General features: G+C 37.3%; 1 protein-coding gene across 7 annotated transcripts in view; it reads left to right on the top strand.

Moving 5' to 3' along the window:
- SACS (sacsin molecular chaperone) overlaps nucleotides 1–14,618 on the top strand; it is a 103,325-nt gene extending 88,707 nt beyond the window's left edge. For all 7 annotated transcript variants that reach the window (XM_016925039.4, XM_016925040.4, XM_016925037.4 and 4 more), the window contains one exon: nucleotides 1,761–14,618. In XM_016925039.4, coding sequence (XP_016780528.4) covers nucleotides 1,761–13,315 — 11,555 coding nt within the window. In that variant the 3' untranslated portion in view covers nucleotides 13,316–14,618. The remainder of the gene's footprint in view (nucleotides 1–1,760) is intronic.
- The last annotated feature ends 2,057 nt before the right edge of the window (nucleotides 14,619–16,675 follow it).

Here is a 16,675-nt window from a genome sequence, read left to right as displayed (position 1 = left end):
GCCCCAAAGTGGTGGGATTACAGATGTGAGCCACTGTGCCTTACCACTCTTTCAAGAGTCTAGAAGTCATATGTACATAGGGAGAATATTGAATGTTAGTGTCTATACAAGATCGAATTTGAGATGTTTTTTATTTCTCTGGGAAAAATATACCTATAGATGTATGGTGTTATTTTTTTTCATTTTGTTCCTACTGATATTATAAATGTTATACTCTGAAATACTAAATTCACTTAGAAAGAAACTGTTAATTTCTAGGCCAGTGGTTAAAATCAGTAAAAACTGCCCCATTCAACCCAAGGAAATATCTTCTGAGTGTTTTAGTTTATCAGACATCCAAAAGTGGAGCTGCTCTGCTGCCTTCACAGCACTGCCCCACGTGCTCCCTTTGTTGCCTCCAAAGTATTTCTGCAAAAATCCCAGGGCTCTGAAGAGCACACTTTAATAATAAGTAGCTAGATAAAGGGTACTTTGAAAAAGTTGTAAATATGCTCTGTATTTGGGCATAAATATAGAGCAGTCTTTAGATCTAGAATCTCATCCCCATTATTTTTCCAAATGAGAGAATTCAAGTCCCAGAAAGATGAAATGGTACTTAAATTAGACATCTGTTTAGTTGTTGAAAGGAAACCATGTAAGTCTCATTGCTGCCTCAGCTTCAGAAAGCGCTGGTCAGCTGCAACTGAGACTCCAGTCTCTGTGCGCTGACTTCATGACCTTCTCTGTAGGTCATGCAGCTGTGTGGCTCCTGGAAACTTGAAGTTAACACAAAACATCCTTCATACAGGTTGGGTGTCCCTAACCCAAAAATCTGAAACCCCAAATGTTCCAAAATCTGAAACAAGTATCTACATGACACTCAAAAGAAATGCTCATTGGAGCATTTTGGATTTCAGATTTTTTGGATTTGGAATGCTCAACTGGTAAGTACAATGTAAATATTCCAAAGTCCAAAAGAGTCCGAAATGCAAAACACCTCTGGTCACAAGCATTCAGATAAGGGATACTCAGCCTTTATTGGGGTTGTGTATCAATTTTTACCTTTAAATAAAAAGATTCTTATATAAATTTTATCTGCATTTTTCCTTGGTGTTTTTATTTGTGGGCAAATAAGCACTAAACATTGTTTTCCATGTTGATTTCATTTGCAGAACATTATAGGATACTTTAAAAAACATATTTAAATGCATTTTGTATATTTATTTCAAATAAGCATTTTCCAGGCAGAATTATTTTTGTCACAGGTTATTGTAAATATGGATTTATATATAGATTTTCTATCACTATTATTTAAAAATTATTTTAGCCCAGTTTTGCTGAATTTTTACATGTACTTCCAACTCTTAGAAAATTTTCCAGTACTGGCCGGGTGTGGTGGCTCATGCCTGTAATCCCAGCACTTTGGGAGGCCAAGGCGGGTGGGTCACGAGGTCAGGAGATTGAGACCATCCTGGCTAACATGGTGAAACCCCGTCTCTACTAAAAACACAAAAAAATTAACTGGGTGTGGTGGCGGGCCCTTGTAGTCCCAGCTACTCGGGAGGCTGAGGCAGGAGAATGGCGTGAACCCGGGAGGCGGAGCTTGCAGTGAGCTGAGATTGTGCTACTGCACTCCAGCCTGGGTGACAGAGCAAGACTCCGTCAAAAAAAAAAAAAAAAAAAAAAAAAAAGAACCTTCCAGTACTGTGTTATTTGTGAGAATAGAAAGCTGTTGTAGTAGAATTATATGTATTTATGACATTTCTGTGTATGATTTACAGGAAGACCATGTACTCAGCTGCAGCTTCTAAATCCAGAACGATTTGCACGTCTTATCAAGGAAGTAATGAATACATTCTGGCCTGGCAGAGAATTGATTGTTCAATGGTATCCATTTGATGAAAACAGAAATCACCCATCTGTTTCATGGCTTAAGATGGTTTGGAAAAATCTTTATATACATTTTTCAGAGGATTTGACTTTATTTGATGAGATGCCACTTATCCCCAGAACTATACTAGAGGAAGGTCAGACATGTGTGGAACTCATTAGACTCAGGATTCCATCGTTAGTCATTTTAGACGATGAATCTGAAGCACAGCTTCCAGAATTTTTAGCAGACATTGTACAAAAACTTGGAGGGTTTGTCCTTAAAAAATTAGATGCATCTATACAACATCCGCTTATTAAAAAATATATTCATTCACCATTACCAAGTGCTGTTTTGCAGATAATGGAGAAGATGCCATTGCAGAAATTGTGTAATGAAATAACTTCGCTACTTCCAACACACAAAGATGCCCTGAGGAAGTTCTTGGCTAGTTTAACCGATAGCAGTGAGAAAGAGAAAAGAATTATTCAAGAATTGGCAATATTCAAACGCATTAACCATTCTTCTGATCAGGGAATTTCCTCTTATACAAAATTGAAAGGTTGTAAAGTCTTACACCATACTGCCAAACTCCCAGCAGATCTGCGACTTTCTATTTCAGTAATAGACAGTAGTGATGAAGCTACTATTCGTCTGGCAAACATGTTGAAAATAGAACAGTTAAAGACCACTAGCTGCTTAAAGCTTGTTTTAAAAGATATTGAAAATGCATTTTATTCACATGAAGAGGTAACACAGCTTATGTTATGGGTCCTTGAGAATCTATCTTCTCTTAAAAATGAGAATCCAAATGTGCTTGAGTGGTTAACACCATTAAAATTCATCCAGATATCACAGGAACAGATGGTATCAGCTGGTGAACTCTTTGACCCTGATATAGAAGTACTAAAGGATCTCTTTTGTAATGAAGAAGGAACCTATTTCCCACCCTCAGTTTTTACCTCACCAGATATTCTTCACTCCTTAAGACAGATTGGTTTAAAAAACGAAGCCAGTCTCAAAGAAAAGGATGTTGTGGAAGTGGCAAAAAAAATTGAAGCCTTACAGGTCGGTGCTTGTCCTGATCAAGATGTTCTTCTGAAGAAAGCCAAAACCCTCTTACTGGTTTTAAATAAGAATCACACACTGTTGCAATCATCTGAAGGAAAGATGACATTGAAGAAAATAAAATGGGTTCCAGCCTGCAAGGAAAGGCCTCCAAATTATCCAGGCTCTTTGGTCTGGAAAGGAGATCTCTGTAATCTCTGTGCACCACCAGATATGTGTGATGTAGGCCATGCAATTCTCATTGGCTCCTCACTTCCTCTTGTTGAAAGTATCCATGTAAACCTGGAAAAAGCATTAGGGATCTTCACAAAACCTAGCCTTAGTGCTGTCTTAAAACACTTTAAAATTGTTGTTGATTGGTATTCTTCAAAAACCTTTAGTGATGAAGACTACTATCAATTCCAGCATATTTTGCTTGAAATTTACGGATTCATGCATGATCATCTAAATGAAGGGAAAGATTCTTTTAGAGCCTTAAAATTTCCATGGGTTTGGACTGGCAAAAAGTTTTGTCCACTTGCCCAGGCTGTGATTAAACCAATCCATGATCTTGACCTTCAGCCTTATTTGCATAATGTACCTAAAACCATGGCAAAATTCCACCAACTATTTAAGGTCTGTGGTTCAATAGAGGAGTTGACATCAGATCATATTTCCATGGTTATTCAGAAGATATATCTCAAAAGTGACCAAGATCTCAGTGAACAAGAAAGCAAACAAAATCTTCATCTTATGTTGAATATTATCAGATGGCTATATAGCAATCAGATTCCAGCAAGCCCCAACACACCAGTTCCTATACATCATAGCAAAAATCCTTCTAAACTTATCATGAAGCCAATTCACGAATGCTGTTATTGTGACATTAAAGTTGATGACCTTAATGACTTACTTGAAGATTCTGTGGAACCAATCATTTTGGTGCATGAGGACATACCCATGAAAACTGCAGAATGGCTAAAAGTTCCATGCCTTAGTACAAGACTGATAAATCCTGAAAACATGGGATTTGAGCAGTCAGGACAAAGAGAGCCACTTACTGTAAGAATTAAAAATATTCTGGAAGAATACCCTTCAGTGTCAGATATTTTTAAAGAACTACTTCAAAACGCTGATGATGCAAATGCAACAGAATGCAGTTTCTTGATTGATATGAGAAGAAATATGGACATAAGAGAGAATCTCCTAGACCCAGGGATGGCAGCTTGTCATGGACCTGCTTTGTGGTCATTCAACAATTCTCAATTCTCAGATTCAGATTTTGTGAACATAACTAGGTTAGGAGAATCTTTAAAAAGGGGAGAAGTTGACAAAGTTGGAAAATTTGGTCTTGGATTTAATTCTGTGTACCATATCACTGACATTCCCATCATTATGAGTCGGGAATTCATGATAATGTTCGATCCAAACATAAATCATATCAGTAAACACATTAAAGACAAATCCAATCCTGGGATCAAAATTAATTGGAGTAAACAACAGAAAAGACTTAGAAAATTTCCTAATCAGTTCAAACCATTTATAGATGTATTTGGCTGTCAGTTACCTTTGACTGTAGAAGCACCTTACAGCTATAATGGAACTCTTTTCCGACTGTCCTTTAGAACTCAACAGGAAGCAAAAGTGAGTGAAGTTAGTAGTACCTGCTACAATACAGCAGATATTTATTCTCTTGTGGATGAATTTAGTCTCTGTGGACACAGGCTTATCATTTTCACTCAGAGTGTAAAGTCAATGTATTTGAAGTACTTGAAAATTGAGGAAACCAACCCCAGTTTAGCACAAGATACAGTAATAATTAAAAAAAAATCCTGCTCTTCCAAAGCATTGAACACACCTGTCTTAAGTGTTTTAAAAGAGGCTGCTAAGCTCATGAAGACTTGCAGCAGCAGTAATAAAAAGCTTCCCAGTGATGAACCAAAGTCATCTTGCATTCTTCAGATCACAGTGGAAGAATTTCACCATGTGTTCAGAAGGATTGCTGATTTACAGTCGCCACTTTTTAGAGGTCCAGATGATGACCCAGCTGCTCTCTTTGAAATGGCTAAGTCTGGCCAATCAAAAAAGCCATCAGATGAGTTGTCACAGAAAACAGTAGAGTGTACCACGTGGCTTCTGTGTACTTGCATGGACACAGGAGAGGCTCTGAAGTTTTCCCTGAGTGAGAGTGGAAGAAGACTAGGACTGGTTCCATGTGGGGCAGTAGGAGTTCAGCTGTCAGAAATCCAGGACCAGAAGTGGACAGTGAAACCACACATTGGAGAGGTGTTTTGCTATTTACCTTTAAGAATAAAAACAGGCTTGCCAGTTCATATCAATGGGTGCTTTGCTGTTACATCAAATAGGAAAGAAATCTGGAAAACAGATACAAAAGGACGATGGAATACCACGTTCATGAGACATGTTATTGTGAAAGCTTACTTACAGGCACTGAGTGTCTTACGGGACCTGGCCACTAGTGGGGAGCTAATGGATTATACTTACTATGCAGTATGGCCCGATCCTGATTTAGTTCATGATGATTTTTCTGTAATTTGCCAAGGATTTTATGAAGATATAGCTCATGGAAAAGGGAAAGAACTGACCAAAGTCTTCTCTGATGGATCTACTTGGGTTTCCATGAAGAACGTAAGATTTCTAGATGACTCTATACTTAAAAGAAGAGATGTTGGTTCAGCAGCCTTCAAGATATTTTTGAAATACCTCAAGAAGACTGGGTCCAAAAACCTCTGTGCTGTTGAACTTCCTTCTTCTGTAAAATTAGGATTTGAAGAAGCTGGCTGCAAACAGATACTACTTGAAAACACATTTTCAGAGAAACAGTTTTTTTCTGAAGTGTTTTTTCCAAATATTCAAGAAATTGAAGCAGAACTTAGAGATCCTTTAATGATCTTTGTTCTAAATGAAAAAGTTGATGAGTTCTCGGGAATTCTTCGTGTTACTCCATGTATTCCTTGTTCCTTGGAGGGGCATCCTTTGGTTTTGCCATCAAGATTGATCCACCCCGAAGGACGAGTTGCAAAGTTATTTGATATTAAAGATGGAAGATTCCCTTATGGTTCTACTCAGAATTATCTCAATCCTATTATTTTGATTAAACTAGTTCAGTTAGGTATGGCAAAAGATGATATTTTATGGGATGATATGCTAGAACGTGCAGTGTCAGTAGCTGAAATTAATAAAAGTGATCATGTTGCTGCATGCCTAAGAAGTAGTATCTTATTGAGTCTTATTGATGAGAAACTAAAAATAAGGGATCCTAGAGCAAAGGATTTTGCTGCAAAATATCAAACAATCCCCTTCCTTCCATTTCTGACAAAACCAGCAGGTTTTTCTTTGGACTGGAAAGGCAACAGTTTTAAGCCTGAAACCATGTTTGCAGCAACTGACCTTTATACAGCTGAACATCAAGATATAGTTTGTCTTTTGCAACCAATTCTAAATGAAAATTCCCATTCTTTTAGAGGTTGTGGTTCAGTGTCATTGGCTGTTAAAGAGTTTTTGGGATTACTCAAGAAGCCAACAGTTGATCTGGTTATAAACCAATTGAAAGAAGTAGCAAAATCAGTTGATGATGGAATTACACTGTACCAGGAGAATATCACCAATGCTTGCTACAAATACCTTCATGAAGCCTTGATGCAAAATGAAATCACTAAGATGTCAATTATTGATAAGTTAAAACCCTTTAGCTTCATTCTAGTTGAGAATGCATATGTTGACTCAGAAAAGGTTTCTTTTCATTTAAATTTTGAGGCGGCACCATACCTTTATCAGTTGCCTAATAAATATAAAAATAATTTCCGCGAACTTTTTGAAACCGTGGGTGTGAGGCAGTCATTCACTGTTGAAGATTTTGCTCTTGTTTTGGAATCTATTGATCAAGAAAGAGGAACAAAGCAAATAACAGAAGAGAATTTTCAGCTTTGCCGACGAATAATCAGTGAAGGAATATGGAGTCTCATTAGAGAAAAGAAACAAGAATTTTGTGAGAAAAATTATGGCAAGATATTATTGCCAGATACTAATCTTATGCTTCTCCCTGCTAAATCGTTATGCTACAATGATTGCCCTTGGATAAAAGTAAAGGATACCACTGTAAAATATTGTCATGCTGACATACCCAGGGAAGTAGCAGTAAAACTAGGAGCAGTCCCAAAGCGACACAAAGCCTTAGAAAGATATGCATCCAATGTCTGTTTTACAACACTTGGCACAGAATTTGGGCAGAAAGAAAAATTGACCAGCAGAATTAAGAGCATCCTTAATGCATATCCTTCTGAAAAGGAAATGTTGAAAGAGCTTCTTCAAAATGCTGATGATGCAAAGGCGACAGAAATCTGTTTTGTGTTTGATCCTAGACAGCATCCAGTTGATAGAATATTTGATGATAAGTGGGCCCCACTGCAAGGGCCAGCACTTTGTGTGTACAACAACCAGCCATTTACAGAAGATGATGTTAGAGGAATTCAGAATCTTGGAAAAGGCACGAAAGAGGGAAATCCTTATAAAACTGGACAGTATGGAATAGGATTCAATTCTGTGTATCATATCACAGACTGCCCATCTTTTATTTCTGGCAATGACATCCTGTGTATTTTTGATCCTCATGCCAGATATGCACCAGGGGCCACATCCATTAGTCCCGGACGCATGTTTAGAGATTTGGATGCAGATTTTAGGACACAGTTCTCAGATGTTCTGGATCTTTATCTGGGAACCCATTTTAAACTGGATAATTGCACAATGTTCAGATTTCCTCTTCGTAATGCAGAAATGGCAAAAGTTTCGGAAATTTCATCTGTTCCAGCATCAGACAGAATGGTCCAGAATCTTTTGGACAAACTGCGCTCAGATGGGGCAGAACTTCTCATGTTTCTTAATCACATGGAAAAAATTTCTATTTGTGAAATAGATAAGAGTACTGGAGCTCTAAATGTGCTGTATTCAGTAAAGGGCAAAATCACAGATGGAGACAGATTGAAAAGGAAACAATTTCATGCATCTGTAATTGATAGTGTTACTAAAAAGAGGCAGCTCAAAGACATACCAGTTCAACAAATAACCTATACTATGGATACTGAGGACTCTGAAGGAAATCTTACTACGTGGCTAATTTGTAATAGATCAGGCTTTTCAAGTATGGAGAAAGTATCTAAGAGTGTCATATCAGCTCACAAGAACCAAGATATTACTCTTTTCCCACGTGGTGGAGTAGCTGCCTGCATTACTCACAACTATAAAAAACCCCATAGGGCCTTCTGTTTTTTGCCTCTTTCTTTGGAGACTGGGCTGCCATTTCATGTGAATGGCCACTTTGCACTGGATTCAGCCAGAAGGAACCTGTGGCGTGATGATAATGGAGTTGGTGTTCGAAGTGACTGGAATAACAGTTTAATGACAGCATTAATAGCTCCTGCATATGTTGAATTGCTAATACAGTTAAAAAAACGGTATTTCCCTGGTTCTGATCCAACATTATCAGTGTTACAGAACACCCCTATTCATGTTGTAAAGGACACTTTAAAGAAGTTTTTATCGTTTTTCCCAGTTAACCGTCTTGATCTACAGCCAGATTTATATTGTCTAGTGAAAGCACTTTACAATTGCATTCACGAAGACATGAAACGTCTTTTACCTGTTGTGCGGGCTCCAAATATTGATGGCTCTGACTTGCACTCTGCAGTTATAATTACTTGGATCAATATGTCTACTTCAAATAAAACTAGACCATTTTTTGACAATTTACTACAGGATGAATTACAACACCTTAAAAATGCAGATTATAATATCACCACACGCAAAACAGTAGCAGAGAATGTCTATAGGCTGAAACATCTCCTTTTAGAAATTGGTTTCAACTTGGTTTATAACTGTGATGAAACTGCTAATCTTTACCACTGTCTTATAGATGCAGATATTCCTGTTAGTTATGTGACCCCTGCTGATATCAGATCTTTTTTAATGACATTTTCCTCTCCTGACACTAATTGCCATATTGGGAAGCTGCCTTGTCGTCTGCAGCAGACTAATCTAAAACTTTTTCATAGTTTAAAACTTTTAGTTGATTATTGTTTTAAAGATGCAGAAGAAAATGAGATTGAAGTTGAGGGATTGCCCCTTCTCATCACACTGGACAGTGTTTTGCAAACTTTTGATGCAAAACGACCCAAGTTTCTAACAACATATCATGAATTGATTCCATCCCGCAAAGACTTGTTTATGAATACATTATATTTGAAATATAGTAATATTTTATTGAACTGTAAAGTTGCAAAAGTGTTTGACATTTCCAGCTTTGCTGATTTGTTATCCTCTGTGTTGCCTCGAGAATATAAGACCAAAAGTTGCACAAAGTGGAAAGACAATTTTGCAAGTGAGTCTTGGCTTAAGAATGCATGGCATTTTATTAGTGAATCTGTAAGTGTGAAAGAAGATCAGGAAGAAACAAAACCAACATTTGACATTGTTGTTGATACTCTAAAAGACTGGGCATTGCTTCCAGGAACAAAGTTTACTGTTTCAGCCAACCAGCTTGTGGTTCCTGAAGGAGATGTTCTGCTTCCTCTCAGCCTTATGCACATTGCAGTTTTTCCAAATGCCCAGAGTGATAAAGTTTTTCATGCTCTAATGAAAGCTGGCTGTATTCAGCTTGCTTTGAACAAAATTTGTTCCAAAGACAGTGCATTTGTTCCTCTGTTGTCATGTCACACAGCAAATATAGAGAGCCCCACAAGCATCTTGAAGGCTCTACATTATATGGTCCAAACTTCAACATTTAGAGCAGAAAAATTAGTAGAAAATGATTTTGAGGCACTTTTGATGTATTTCAACTGCAATTTGAATCATTTGATGTCCCAAGATGATATAAAAATTCTAAAGTCACTTCCGTGCTATAAATCCATCAGTGGCCGCTATGTGAGCATTGGAAAATTTGGAACATGCTACGTACTTACAAAAAGTATCCCTTCAGCTGAAGTGGAGAAATGGACACAATCATCATCATCTGCATTTCTTGAAGAAAAAATACACTTAAAAGAACTATATGAGGTGATTGGTTGTGTACCTGTAGATGATCTTGAGGTATATTTGAAACACCTCTTACCAAAAATTGAAAATCTCTCTTATGATGCAAAATTAGAGCACTTGATCTACCTTAAGAATAGATTATCAAGTGCTGAGGAATTATCAGAGATTAAGGAACAACTTTTTGAAAAACTGGAAAGTTTATTGATAATCCATGATGCTAACAGTAGACTAAAGCAAGCAAAGCATTTCTATGATAGAACTGTGAGAGTTTTTGAAGTTATGCTTCCTGAAAAATTGTTTATTCCTAATGATTTCTTTAAGAAATTGGAACAACTTATAAAACCCAAAAATCATGTTACATTTATGACATCCTGGGTGGAATTCTTAAGAAATATTGGACTAAAATACATACTTTCTCAGCAGCAGTTGTTACAGTTTGCTAAGGAAATCAGTGTGAGGGCTAATACAGAAAACTGGTCCAAAGAAACATTGCAAAATACAGTTGATATCCTTCTGCATCATATATTCCAAGAACGAATGGATTTGTTATCTGGAAATTTTCTGAAAGAACTATCTTTAATACCATTCTTATGTCCTGAGCGGGCCCCCGCGGAATTCATTAGATTTCATCCTCAATATCAAGAGGTAAATGGAACACTTCCTCTTATAAAGTTCAACGGAGCACAGGTAAATCCAAAATTCAAGCAATGTGATGTACTCCAGCTGTTATGGACATCCTGCCCTATTCTTCCAGAGAAAGCTACACCCTTAAGCATTAAAGAACAAGAAGGTAGTGACCTTGGTCCACAAGAACAGCTTGAACAAGTTTTAAATATGCTTAATGTTAACCTGGATCCTCCTCTTGATAAGGTAATCAATAACTGCAGAAACATATGCAACATAACGACTTTGGATGAAGAAATGGTAAAAACTAGAGCAAAAGTCTTAAGGAGCATATATGAATTCCTCAGTGCAGAAAAAAGGGAATTTCGTTTTCAGTTGCGAGGGGTTGCTTTTGTGATGGTAGAAGATGGTTGGAAACTTCTGAAGCCTGAGGAGGTAGTCATAAACCTAGAATATGAATCTGATTTTAAACCTTACTTGTACAAGCTACCTTTAGAACTTGGCACATTTCACCAGTTGTTCAAACACTTAGGTACTGAAGATATTATTTCAACTAAGCAATATGTTGAAGTGTTGAGCCGCATATTTAAAAATTCTGAGGGCAAACAATTAGATCCTAATGAAATGCGTACAGTTAAGAGAGTAGTTTCTGGTCTGTTCAGGAGTCTACAGAATGATTCAGTCAAGGTGAGGAGTGATCTCGAGAATGTACGAGACCTTGCGCTTTACCTCCCAAGCCAGGATGGTAGATTGGTAAAGTCAAGCATCTTAGTGTTTGACGATGCGCCACATTATAAAAGTAGAATCCAGGGGAATATTGGTGTGCAAATGTTAGTTGATCTCAGCCAGTGCTACTTAGGGAAAGACCATGGATTTCACACTAAGTTGATAATGCTCTTTCCTCAAAAACTTAGACCTCGATTATTGAGCAGTATACTTGAAGAACAATTAGATGAAGAGACTCCCAAAGTTTGTCAGTTTGGAGCGTTGTGTTCTCTTCAAGGAAGATTGCAGTTACTCTTGTCTTCTGAACAGTTCATTACAGGACTGATTAGAATTATGAAGCATGAAAATGATAATGCTTTTCTGGCCAATGAAGAAAAAGCCATAAGACTTTGCAAAGCCCTAAGAGAAGGATTGAAAGTATCCTGCTTTGAAAAGCTTCAAACAACATTAAGAGTTAAAGGTTTTAATCCTATTCCCCACAGCAGAAGTGAAACTTTTGCTTTTTTGAAGCGATTTGGTAATGCAGTCATCTTGCTCTACATTCAACATTCAGACAGTAAAGACATTAATTTCCTGTTAGCATTGGCAATGACTCTTAAATCAGCAACTGACAATTTGATTTCTGACACTTCATATTTAATTGCTATGCTAGGATGCAATGATATTTACAGGATTGGTGAGAAACTTGACAGTTTAGGAGTGAAATATGACTCTTCGGAGCCATCAAAGCTGGAACTTCCAATGCCTGGCACACCAATTCCTGCTGAAATTCATTACACTCTGCTTATGGACCCAATGAATGTTTTTTATCCGGGAGAGTATGTTGGGTACCTTGTTGATGCTGAAGGTGGTGATATCTATGGATCATACCAGCCAACATACACATATGCAATTATTGTACAAGAAGTTGAAAGAGAAGATGCTGACAATTCTAGTTTTCTAGGAAAGATATATCAGATAGATATTGGTTATAGTGAATATAAAATAGTTAGCTCTCTTGATCTGTATAAGTTTTCAAGACCTGAGGAAAGCTCTCAAAGCAGGGACAGTGCTCCTTCTACACCAACCAGCCCCACTGAGTTCCTCGCCCCTGGCCTGAGAAGCATTCCTCCTCTTTTCTCTGGTAGAGAGAGCCACAAGACTTCTTCCAAACATCAGTCCCCCAAAAAGCTTAAGGTTAATTCTTTACCAGAAATCTTAAAAGAAGTGACATCTGTGGTGGAGCAAGCATGGAAGCTTCCAGAATCGGAACGAAAAAAGATTATTAGGCGGTTGTATTTGAAATGGCATCCTGACAAAAATCCAGAGAACCATGACATTGCCAATGAAGTTTTTAAACATTTGCAGAATGAAATCAACAGATTAGAAAAACAGGCTTTTCTAGATCAAAATGCAGACAGGGCCTCCAGACGAACATTTTCAACCTCAGCATCCCGATTTCAGTCAGACAAATACTCATTTCAGAGATTCTATACTTCATGGAATCAAGAAGCAACGAGCCATAAATCTGAAAGACAGCAACAGAACAAAGAAAAATGCCCCCCTTCAGCCGGACAGACTTACTCTCAAAGGTTCTTTGTTCCTCCCACTTTCAAGTCGGTTGGCAATCCAGTGGAAGCACGCAGATGGCTAAGACAAGCCAGAGCAAACTTCTCAGCTGCCAGGAATGACCTTCATAAAAATGCCAATGAGTGGGTGTGCTTTAAATGTTACCTTTCTACCAAGTTAGCTTTGATTGCAGCTGACTATGCTGTGAGGGGAAAGTCTGATAAAGATGTAAAACCAACTGCACTTGCTCAGAAAATAGAGGAATATAGTCAGCAACTTGAAGGACTGACAAATGATGTTCACACATTGGAAGCTTATGGTGCAGACAGTTTAAAAACAAGATACCCTGATTTGCTTCCCTTTCCTCAGATCCCAAATGACAGGTTCACTTCTGAGGTTGCTATGAGGGTGATGGAATGTACTGCCTGTATCATAATAAAACTTGAAAATTTTATACAACAAAAAGTGTGAAGATATTTAACGAAGAAAAGGTAGATCTTGAATGTGTTGTAGCACGAATAAATTGCTGTACTTCATTAAGCTTCATTGCCAATTAGCTAGGAATTGTTAAGCACATTGCAGATTGTTCTTGGAGAATTCTGGAGTTGTTATGAACATGAATACCAACGGAAAACCTTAACTGAATCTAAAAGAAAACTGTTTTGAAGATGGTGGTGAGCTGCAAAGTAGCTGGATGGATTTGAATGATTGGGATGATACATCATTGAACTGCACTTTATATAACCAAAGCTTAGCAGTTTGTTAGATAAGAGTCTATGTATGTCTCTGGTTAGGATGAAGTTAATTTTATGTTTTTAACATGGTATTTTTGAAGGAGCTAATGAAACACTGGACATATCATTGGTTTAAACATAAGGGGAATTAAGTCTTTGTAGTTTGTCATTTTTTTAAGTGGATCCTCTTGGATGCGTTATTTTCTTATCAGCTGGCTCTGATCATGAATTTGTTGTAATTTTATGTTGTACTCAGTGCATTTAAGAAATGGTAGAGTATTTTAATCCTATTACTTGACTAAGAGTGTGAAGGTAGTACTTTTTAGAGTGCACTGAGTGCACTTTACATCTTTATTTAAAATTTTTTTTTTAACATCTTATGTTTACAGGCTTCCTGTTTGATGAAGATAGCAACGGAAAACTCAAAATGGTGGCAGTTCTTATTACCAGATGTTAGTATTGTTTCTGGAAACTGCTTGCCAAGACAACATTTATTAACTGTTAGAACACTTGCTTTATGTTTGTGTGTACATATTTTCCACAAATGTTATAATTTATATAGTGTGGTTGAACAGGATGCAATCTTTTGTTGTCTAAAGGTGCTGCAGTTCAAAAAAAAAAAAACCTTTCAATATGGCATGTAGTGGAGTTTTTTTAACTTTAAAAACATCAAAAATTGTTAAAATCATTGTGTTATCTAGTAGTTTATAATTATCGGCTTATATTTCCCCATGAATGATCAGAACTGACATTTAATTCATGTTTGTCTCGCCATGCTTCTTTACTTTAACATATTTCTTTTGCAGAATGTAAAAGGTAATGATAATTAGTTTATATAAGTGTACTGGCTGTAAATGATGCTAAATATACTTTATGCAATTAAGGGCTTACAGAACATGTTGAAACTTTTTTTACTTCTATTGGGAATAAGGAATGTTTGCACCTCCACATTTTATTGCTTCTGGATGTGAAATCATGTAATTATTTCTGCTGTTATATAAAGTGCCATACTTTTAATAAAGGAAAATGTACATATGAAATCATCGTAATGGGTGTTTCCTGAGAAATAGTTCATTGGAAATCAAAGTTAACATCTTAATATTAAGTTTTAATGTGTGTGTATGTGTGTATTTATTGGAAATATTAGGAAAATATTTTCCTGTATATTTTCATGCTGGAATTATAGATTTTTAGGATTAATAGAATATAAAGTGCTTGTTATATACTAGGTTTAGGTGCTCATTGATTTAGTTGAGTTTATGTCACCTTTTTAGGGAATCAGATTAGCTGATATATATGGTATATATGTGTTTGGAAACAGATACATTAAATATTTTTCTCCTCTAGGTAGAGCTGAATTGATATTTTCATTGCCTCAGGGACAGCTGCATGTCTGGGACTAATTCACACTTTATTACTGACAGATATGAGTTCTTCATCTTTATAGTTGAGGCACAAGTCTTCAGAGTTAGGCAGATGAGGGCTAAGAGTGCTCTCTGTTCTGGAGCTACCTGAATTCTGTGCCTTCAGCTTTATTTAAAGTACTTGCTACTTCGAAGCTTCAATTCAGCATTTAGATTTTATTGCTTTTGAATATTAAAATTTACACAGAAAACCTCATTTGGCCTTGATAGTTGATCTAGTTGGAGTTTTGTGTTTTTCCAGGCAAAAGAAACCCCTCATAATTTGATTTTAGAAAGTTAATACAATTATATATAACTTTTTAATGAAGTGCTCCCACCAGGGACAGGCTGTACCTGTAATCAAACACATTAGTATTTCTGCAGTTAAGGCTATGAGGGTTCACAGTAAATTGAATACACAGACCTGATCAATAGCCTTATGTAATTTGAATCAGCTTTTGCCACCAATAGTTTACAGCAGACTTATTTGAAAATTTTCACTTTTTCAAGCTTTTTAGATACTGAAATTGAGGATAAGGAATTTTGGACCTGAACTATTTTGTTATTTTACGCTTCCTCCACCCTCTTCCATAGTTTGCTTCTTTTAAAAAGAGAAAGGAAGCTGTCTACTGCTGTGTGGATCAGCTGCTCCTGAGTAGCATGCAGTCTAGGAAAGGGATGGAGCAGCTTCTGCACTCGTGAACAGGGTCTTTGCTGCAGAGGCTCCAGGGACAGGGACAGGGCATCCCCAGAGGGATGGCTCGATTGTTCATAGTCTCCGGGAGGAAACAAGTGAAAAACTTGCACCATACAATTCGTTAACGGAGCAGGGAGTGCCGAGAGCCCAAAAATGATTTGGGAAAAATCTTAAAATAGTATTTAACAGAATGAAGAGGAGTTGTTCACAGGTCTGAGTTGTTCACAGGTCTGATTTTGGGATGAGTAGGATTTATTTCTTTCATTGGTGCCAGTTGACATTTTTGGTAGTTTAAATGTTTTGTAGATCTCAAGGATGACATTTATAGTGCTGGTAGAAAATAGCATATAGAAGCATATTTGAAGTGGAATTTACTATATGTGAAGAAGACTGCTAAAGCCAAGTAAGAGGCGATGTTTCAAATCGAAGGGGACACAAAGCTGCATCAGCAGACACAATCTGAAAACCATCGTGCACAAAATTCTGCTCTTTCAGAAGAGCTTCTACCCTCATTTCCTGTTTCCCATAGGAGCACAGACTGAAGTTTTTGGATGACCTAGTGGGGGTTGGCGGGGGGAACCCAACACACATGGCTTGACTCTTCTAATGTGAATTTGACTGCTTTCAGAGAAGGCATCTGTCCATCCTCCTCATGTAGCAGTTATAGAAGTTGGGAGACTTTAGTTCTGCCTGTGACCAGAGTGGTTTGTGTTTTATTCAGCTGTGAAGTTATTAGGAAGTCCATTTTGCTGCAAACCAGCTATCTTTATTATTATTTTTTATTTTATTTATTTATTTTTTTGAGATGGAGTCTCACTCTGTTGCCCAGGCTGGAGTGCAGTGGCACAATCTCAGCTCATTGCAACCTCCACCTCCCGGGTTCAAGCAAATCTCCTGCCTCAGCCTCCTGAGTAGCTGGGACTACAGGCACCCGCCACCACGCCCAGCTAATTTTTTGTATTTTTAATAGAGATGGGGTTTCACCGTGTTAGCCAGG

The sequence above is a fragment of the Pan troglodytes genome, chromosome 14, assembly GCF_028858775.2.
Source record: "Pan troglodytes isolate AG18354 chromosome 14, NHGRI_mPanTro3-v2.0_pri, whole genome shotgun sequence".
Taxonomy (NCBI): Eukaryota; Metazoa; Chordata; class Mammalia; order Primates; family Hominidae; genus Pan; species Pan troglodytes.
The sequence above is the reverse complement of the archived record's forward strand: the minus strand, read 5'-3'. Positions and strand labels throughout refer to the sequence as shown.